This window comes from Piliocolobus tephrosceles, chromosome 1 (genome assembly GCF_002776525.5).
Source record: "Piliocolobus tephrosceles isolate RC106 chromosome 1, ASM277652v3, whole genome shotgun sequence".
Lineage (NCBI taxonomy): Eukaryota > Metazoa > Chordata > Mammalia > Primates > Cercopithecidae > Piliocolobus > Piliocolobus tephrosceles.
The window spans coordinates 26,301,969-26,310,935 of NC_045434.1; the positions used below are offsets into that span (position 1 = coordinate 26,301,969).

An 8,967-nucleotide genomic window follows, 5' to 3' on the forward strand; every position below is an offset into this window, starting at 1 on the left:
AAAAACAAAGATTCCTCCAAGCTGTATTCTTAATGTCCTCTATCTCCTATACTTCTATAAACCTGTCTCAGTAGGTCTTCTAGTGTCCACTTACAGATGTAGAGGCCACCCTTTCTGATCTTATGTGGAAATTGTGAATCAGGCCATTCTGAAACTGCCTGCGGTTGTGAGTTTGGGGAAAGAGGAATTTTTTTTTTACTTTCTCATCTCAGATGAACCCAATCTAGCTGATTGGCAGGTAGGAAGAGAATTAAATTTTGGCAATTCAGGCCAGCTTCTCCATAAGCTGGTCAGTTTCATCTATGCACTAAGTGAGGACTGGGTGCAATGGACATTATACATCCCAACTACCTGAAACTCACCTTTACACACTGGAGCTGGGGCTGTCCATACCCCAGACGCTGTGCATTGCACCACTTCTGGTCCAACTAATGCAAATCCCTCTTCACAACTGAAGTTGCAGCTAGACTGATGCTGGAATGCTTTTGCAGAATGAAGGCAGGTCATGTTTCCTCTTTCAGGAATCTTCAGGGGTGGGCACTGGACAGCTAAAAACAACCACAGAATAATAGGGTGGATCCTTGGACAGATTTTGTCCATCACCTTGGAAGCCTTCAAATTCTGCAGCAGTCACACCTTCCCAAAGTGGCAGGCAGGGTGATGTACTAGAATGGTTAAATGGTATTTTCAATAGCTGTTTGGAAAGATCCAAACACCCTTGTTTTTTGTGTAGAGAGGTTAGGTAAAATTATCAAATTAATAATACTTAACCCCTAAGTCCTCATCATTGTACTCTGTTTACTTTATAATTAACAAAGGGAAAGGGGAGGGGTCCCTTTGTAATGTTTTGGCCTGAGAATCAACAATTAAACTGACTAAGTCACTCTACCCATAAAAAATACCATGAAAATCGAAATTTTTGTTACTCTGGTTGACAGTTAACAGTGATAACCAGAATTTTCCATCTAACATAGATGGTCATTATAGCTCGCATTTTTTAATGAAGAAAGCTCATTCCATCCTCTTCTCCCCAAAAATTCTATGTCAGTGAGGATAAAAAGAATAAGGTCTACATACCTAAACACTGCGGAGGCTTATGTGTCCAGATGCCAGAAGCCAAGCATTCCAGCTTGCTGGGCCCATTTACTTGGTACCCGTCAGCGCAGTGGAAGCTGCACTGCGAGTTAAAAGAGAAGTTTCCCAGAGGGTGGCTGCAGTTCATAAGCACGTGTTGAGGGAGCTCAAGTTCTCCACACTCTCTCACTGCAGAAGACAAAATAGTGATTTTTATTGTCCATGTAGAATTAACAGCAATGTCAGGTTTGCTGAAAGCTGTAACTACTTATGTAACCCTCTTAATGCTAATTTTCTAAACTTCTAACCCAAGCTATCCATCTCTATTTGGTCTCTTTGTATTGGCTGCATCTTGGGAAATAGTCATTCTTTCACAAATTTTTACTTCAAACAAGTAAAATTAGCCTGAAAGTGTTCTGTTGGTTTTGCTTCTTCTCCCTTTCCCTTTTCTTTTTTGAAATTTAGGAGTCAATGTTTTCTCCCAAGAATAAAATGTTTTTATCAAGAGTGCATGTCTAGGGACACTGAGTGGAGAAGACAGATGATAGAGGGGGGTTGGTACCATCCTATTCTCACTGGAGAGCCTTCAGCATGGTTTATTTACTTCTTGGCATCATCTCTAGCATAAAACCAAAATAATATCAACAAAATAGAAGCCTCACCATATTCACATTCTGGCCCATAGAATCCAGGGTAACAGGAGCAGGTGTAGTTCCCGATGGTCTCGAGGCACTCTCCTTGTTTGCTGCAGGACATGTCCTGGCAGGAGGCTGCATAGATATGGAAAGGTCAGAGTCATGAACATTCACCGATGAGAGGAAAGGCTGAATTCTCATTTTGACCATAGACTCATCCCCTCTCAGGTAGGACTGAGCTAGCCAGACAAGAGAGAACCACAGTATCTTCTAGAGAGCCAACATGTTCCCTGTGAAAAGCATTGTAGGGGTCTGCTGGAGTATTGCATGGCTCCCATTTCATACTGGCATTTAGTGTTTCCTAAGGAGGGTATCCCACTGTGTGGACACAGAGGGACAAATGGAGCCACTGACAGACGTGTGGACAGAGAAACTATGTGGTACAAAATGGGTTGTGGTTTTCAAACCAAGCATTGTTTTATTATGGAAGCCCCAATGTCACATATTACAGCATTGAGGTTAGGCACCAGATGTGGGGCGTGGGGTCACACAGGTATGATATGAATCCTGGCTCCGCTGCCTACTTGCTGTGTGACCTTAGGCAAGTTACTTCTCTGAGCTCAGCTTGCCCAGGGTTAGGGCACAGACCCTTTCACCTTTCATTTGCTTCAAATCTATGTCCAGAATCCTACAGTGGAGAAACAGAGGAGCCAAATGAGATATTTAAGACCTACTCATGGTAAACGATAAATAATCTTATGAGGTGATGTTTCATGAGTCTAAATACAGCAGGCCAAGATAGTACTGACTATGGCTGACCTGCCATGTCCTCCTCACCAAGACAGTGCTACTCAGGTGACAGAGCAGAGAAGGGCCAGGGTTTCCTTCCTGCAAGAAAGTATTTGAGGGTATGTGCACTTGATGAGAATTAGTATTAGAATTAATACTTTGAAAGCACTGAGAATGTTTTTGTTAATGAGGTCATATTTGGGGCAAGGTCTGTGGCTGAACTGTTTTCTGGTGATTATTTCCTCTTCCTTAAGCCCTGTCCACATGCTGGTTCACTTGGAAGTATATTACAAAAGGATATCCACATGTCATATGTGGATATGCTGTGCTACATGATCTCTATGTTTCCTCTCAATTCTGAGATACTAAAATTCTATAAACCAAGCAAGGCTCTGTAGGAAGAAGTTTCTATGGCAGTCAGTGAATTTGGTGAAGCTGCACTGAGACACTGGGAAGGGTTCAAATAAAGAGAATATGTAGGAGGCAATAGCAGTTAGATAGATACAGGTTTGGTCCACATCCTATTCACCTTGCTCCCTGACCTTAACCCTACCAATGTCTTAATGCCTTACAGTAGCAACCCCTGCCTGCCCTATGTTCTTGGAGCATACAAATGTTTCCCCAATTATAGCTTCCTTGGGATCTCAGAACTCCAGGGGAAAAAAAAGAGACAATATTCTGTATTCTATCCCATTTCAGGGTTTCCTGAATAGACAGGTTAGCAATTTGTCTATTCCTTTGGATCTCTAAGGAGAAGATGATTTATTCATGATGGTTCAATGAATAAATCTTTATTTGATAGCCTGCTCTGAGGTCTAATAATTACTGACATGAAGAGAATTATTCCAACAAACTTAATTTCATATTACAGTATATATATTTCTCATCTCCCGTGGATAACTGATGCTTCTCTACATCCTTTACATCTTAGATGGCAAAATGACATCAATGGGAGTGGCTGCTTAGAGTACTGTGTTGGTGGAGATAAAACCCATCTGTGTTCAGGTAAAGTTGTATTAATTAGTGATGTCTACCACTGTTACGAGTTAGAGGAGTGGCATCATTTATGCCAGTAATTTTCAATCTTGTTTCTATCTTGCAATTTTTTTGGTAAGCTTTATTGAGGAAGACTGTCTTGCAGAAATGGATCTTGAAGGCTGGGTGAGAAGGGGAAGTAGTGGCATATTGAAACAGCTAGTGGCAGTCTAGGTTATCTGATAAGAGATAATTCTAGGGAGGCATAGCCCAGAAAGGGGTAGAGAGCTAACTGGGAGAGCAGTAGGATGAGCTAATATCCTGGTAATGTCCATCCTGATCCATGAATATATGGTCATTAACCAATTTATTTATATATAAATGCATTGTTTATAAAATAGATCTGATTATATGATAATGCATTCATGGATATGTTTTGCCTCAGCTAGGAGGCTTGGGGAGAAGACGGAAAATGTAGAAGGTTTTCTTTATTCTATGTATTCTGTTCCATACATGTACTGTTGAGGGCTTCTGAGGGAGATGTGTTTAAAATCTAAAGAATTCAGAATATGTATGGCAGATGATTTATCGAAGAAACTTCAGAGTACTTAGAACCTTTCTGCTCAGGGCAGTCCATACCATCCTTAGGCACAGTGTTCATGTGCTACAAAGGACAGGACCGGCCCCTCTAGACAGGGAAGCAATGTCAGAAAGAAGGAATCAGCTCTGACATTAGGCTCATGACTAGAGAAAGACCAAGCTTTCAGGAATGTCTGCTTACTCTGGTACTGGGAAAGTTGAGAATTAAAATACACTCGAAGTATTTTACCTTCAATTACTTCTTTCCTTTCCTCCCCACTCCCCACCACTACCCTCCCACCAAAGTTCAATGGATCTAAAGGTATGTTGTTCTTGAAGAGAAACTGTAAAGCATTTACAATCCTTGGTTATATTCTCAAATTGCTTCATAAAAATGTAGAGCAAAGAATGTGGTAGTTTATATGGCTAAAAAACACCAACTTTGGAATCAGCATGAGTATGAAACTGGCTCCACCATTAACTAGCTTAGAAACTTGGGCAGATTACTTAATAGCTCTGAGCCTTTCCCTCATCAGCAAAAGTAAGAGTAATAGAAAAATGATTGATGGAGTTGTCATGAGGACTAAATGTGACTAACATTAAATGAACAAATGACACATGAACTAAATAAACTAATAACACAATGCCTGAAGCACACTGACGTTCAGTAGGCATTAGCTACAGCTGTGTCACCTAGGGGCTGGGCTAAATTCCCTTCCAATTTATACTCTCTCTTATACAAGGCACAGGGGTGAACAAAAGCTCTAGACCTAAAATTTGGGAGACTGGTTTCTGGTCCTCACTTTGTTTCTGTCCTTCTCCATGGCCTTGAGAAACTAAAACCTCGTGAGTGTCCTTGTCATCAGTTATAAGATGAGACAGGTGAGCTGGATGATACTAAAATTTCCCTCTAGTTTTAAGCAGCCAGTTTTCTCTAATTCTGATCTTATATTCGTCAAGGTGCTCAATCATGCTGACTGACTAACAGTTCAACCCTTGATTTCATGCCCTGCCTTTGTACCTTTGTGTTAACTCGGTGGTTACGTTGGCCAACCAGAGAAGGCAGGTTTTTTTAAACAGAAAAGTTTCAAAGTAGAGAAGGCCCTACCTGTGTAACACAACGCGTGCTTTTTCTTCAAGCAGTGCTCATCATTCCACTTGCCAGGGGCTGACGGACTCTTGATGTAGATCTCCACGCAGTCCTCATTGTTCCTTTTGTTGTTAGGTTCATTATCAGCCCAGTTCTCAGCCTCTTTAGTGAGAGCCTTTTTGGTTCCCACCCAGGTCCATGTCTTATTGCTCTTTCGGATCCCAATCCAGTAGTAGGAGCTGTAGTAGGGTAGGACCTCATTGAGGTAATCAATTTCCTTTTTATTCTGGATGGCCACTAAGTCTGTGTAGCGATTCTGGCAGTATTTGCGGGAAATATTCCATGAGTATGCTTTTGTGCTGTAATGATAAGTCCATGCTGCCACTTCTTTGTGGTGTGTTAGTTCTAGAGTAAAGGAGAGTGTGTGCCAGGTTAGCAACCCTCACCAAAAAGAAGCTGTGACCCCAAGTATGCCTCTGCATAGTCAGATGTGTTTCTGACCAGAACATGAATACCCAAAACATGACTAGTTTCTGTCTAATGTAGTTGTTTGAAGGAAAAAGAATGGTTCCCACCTTTCGCTTAAAAGTGTGAATGAAGTCAGAATAGGAAAATGTCATCTTCTGAGGATCCTTGATGTTAAAGATTTGGAATCATAAGATATCAAAGTTGGGAGGGACCCTGGAAGTCATCTAATTTACTCCTGTCCTTTTATAAAAGAAGGAGATATAAGTAATTTGCCCAAGCTCAGATTAAATGACACGAAAATGTCTTAAGGGCAGGCTCTACCTTTTCACGTGGAAAACAACATGCTTTATGACCTGGAGCCTACCAGTTGGTCCAGGCTCATTGCCCACCATATTTACTTTCTCAGAAAAACAGAATTCCTACTTCCTTGAATTTGCACATGTTCTCCCCGCTATCCTGGCTGTTCTCTCTTCTTATGTCTGGTAAACTTCACTCCCCCTACTCTCCGTGGCTTTTCCAGATGGACTCTGTGTTCCTTCCTCCAGGCTCCCACAGCACCTCATCCCTGCCTCCATTGCCCTCATTGCCATGTATGGTAATGTCTGTTTCTATGATACAGCCTACATCTGCCAGGTTGTAAATCTCCAATGGGGTTTTGTTTTTAGCTTTGGATCCTTAGCACTGAGCCTAGAGTTTAGCACTTAACAGGCCTTCAATAAATATGTGTTGAATGAGTGAAACACAGTAGGTCTGTGGCAGAGCCAGGGTGGGAAATCAGATATCCTGATCTGCAGTCTTACAGTCATTCCCTTCTTCTTGGCTGTTTCTCTTTCGTTAACTACTCTACTTCCTCCATGTCTGCATACTCACTTATTAACACAGGGCTCAAAACAGCCCTTTTTCACAAGTGTTTTTGATACCAAATGAAATAAAGAATGTGCCTTTCAAAAGTATAAAGGTACTACAGTACTGTTACCGTAGCCTGTTACCATCCACCCGGGGCAGGAGAGGCCAGTTCCTGCATGAAGAGGTGTACAAAGCAAGCAATCAGGCCTGGAAATGGGTTTGTTTCCTGTTTATTTAGAGGCTTGTTTCTATCCAACCCTCTTCTCTGCTGCGCATGAGGGTTAGTCATGCTTGTACCTCCCTTGCTGACATTTCCAGGACATTGTTTTGCCTTAAAAACTTCATTCTGATATAGCCAGGGCTGTGTTATGACTTTCGTAGACTAGGCAACTTTACCTATGTAGGCTTCTTTCTCCATGCTAACATATTAAAAATTCTATGTTGCAACTGCGCTGGTACAAAGATGAATATATCACTATATATTAAAACATTTTCTTTGATTTCAAATAAAATAATTCTAAAAGACATTCAAACATGTTTGTGGGTCTCTAAAAATTGTGTGGGTCTGTGTCTACTATGCCTAATGGAGAAATTGGTCCTGGATATATCATTTTAAGTTCTTTGCTGTGCCCTTTCTACCAATATGATGGTGTTGGATACATTTGTCTTCCAGCAGTCGGCACTTGGACAGTTTTCCCATGCCTCAAATCATCTGGCTACAATCCGTAAAGTTCTCACACATGGCTCTGGGCTCTACCCTAATTACTTGGGGCTAAGGAAAAAGTTAGCATCAAGTTTACCAGAGATCAGGACACTGAAGCAAAGGAGTCGGGCAATTCCAAAGACCACTCTCCGGAATCTCTGATACAAGATGGCTTTTTGGCAGCTGGCCTGAAACAAGAAGAGAAAACTTTCTTTTACTATCCATACACCACCAACATGGCCAAAAATAATTCTAGTTAACAATCATTATGTTGAAGTATAATTGCGCCAATTTCCATTGGAAGAGTGGTTCAAGCCCTCTGCTTCCTTCTTGCTTCTCATTGCCCTGCTTCTAAGTTCTACCCTGGATGGACACTGTAGCAAGGCTGGGGACAGAGTTCATTTCTTCATTCACTCAACAAATATTTATTGAGTAGCTTGTGCCACCAATATTTGTATTTTAAGATATATTTTTAATGTGTATGGAAGAAAGCTAAACACATTAATATGGCTGTAATTATTATTATAAAACAATCGTTTTAAGAAGTGGTATGTCATATCCAAGAATAATAGAAAGTCACATGAGAACTTCCTGACCCACACAAATAATGTCTAACCTATACTTTGAGGTCCAGAGCATCAAATAATTGTGTTATGCTCTGCCATCTATTTTGTATTATTGATCTTTGTTTTATCTTCTTGCTTTTTCATTTCTGCACACATCTACAATACTATTCAATGTTTAATATACATATGTATGTATATATTTAATATTTCTTAATATATGCAGTAAACTTATTCCCCTTGGATCTATAGCAATTATTATTTCTCATGAAGTCTTTTCTGTTGGGCTTTCATCAAATCTATGAATATTTTTTAAATGTTTTTGGGGTTGGAGGCAGTGGCTCATGCTTGTAATCCCAGCACTTTGGGAGGATGAGGTGGGTGGATCATGAGGTCAGGAGTTCAAGACCAGCCTGGCCAACATAGTGAAACCCTGTCTCTACTAAAAGTACATTTTTTAAAAATTAGCCAGATGTGGTGGTGAGTGCCTGTAATCCCAGCTACTCAGGAGGTGGAGGCAGGAGAATCACTTGAACCGGGGAAGCGGAGGTTGCAGTGAGTGGAGATCACACCACTGCACTCCACCCTGGGCAACAGTGTGAGTCTCCTTCTCAAAAAAAAAAAAAAAAAAAGTCTACTGTACCTATTGGATAAATTGGTCCTGGATATATCAACTGAGTTCTAGTGATGCTTATCTTCCCCAACTTCCTCATGTTGCACCTGAAAATACTGAAGCTTGGAGCATCTAAATAACACATTCAGAATGACAGTAGCAGAGCCTGACTTTGAAACAAGAGCTCTTTCCACTCTACTTTTTTTTTTTTTTTTTTTAACCTTCATTAACCTCCAGCCTTCTAAATCCACGCTGCATTGCTGTTGTGGATGGTAGAGTGTGTGACATGACTAAGTTTAGCTGCTACATTGGTTCCCCTCCAAAGCCACTCCAACATTACCATCGACATAAAAACAGTGCATTTGCAGTTTTGTCACTATCCAAGTCAGACTGCTACCTAAAATCTCTCCTGTAAAGAAATCCCACATTGCTATAGACCACAATTTGGTCTGTGACAATTTGCTGCGGGGTTATGTTTGTCTTCGTGTGTCTAGACCCAGTGATAGATGATGTAGTGTGCATGGAACGGTGTGCAGTTGTGTGTGTGTTCCTGTGTCACGCCCCAGTGACAGATGATGTAGGGTGCATGGGACAGTGTGGGGTTTTGTGTGTGTGTGTGTGTGTGTGTGTGT

The 8,967-nt window shown here is 41.1% G+C and overlaps 1 protein-coding gene across 4 annotated transcripts in view; it reads right to left on the bottom strand.

Annotated features, from left to right (window-relative positions):
• Positions 1 to 8,967, bottom strand: part of SELP (selectin P) — a 42,106-nt gene that overhangs the window by 23,839 nt on the left and 9,300 nt on the right. For all 4 annotated transcript variants that reach the window (XM_023207120.3, XM_023207121.2, XM_023207118.2 and 1 more), the window contains exons 2-6: positions 7,257 to 7,347; positions 5,161 to 5,547; positions 1,737 to 1,844; positions 1,078 to 1,263; positions 363 to 548 (exon numbers count right to left, since the gene is read on the bottom strand). In XM_023207120.3, the coding sequence (XP_023062888.2) occupies positions 363 to 548; positions 1,078 to 1,263; positions 1,737 to 1,844; positions 5,161 to 5,547; positions 7,257 to 7,347 (958 nt within the window). The remainder of the gene's footprint in view (positions 1 to 362; positions 549 to 1,077; positions 1,264 to 1,736; positions 1,845 to 5,160; positions 5,548 to 7,256; positions 7,348 to 8,967) is intronic.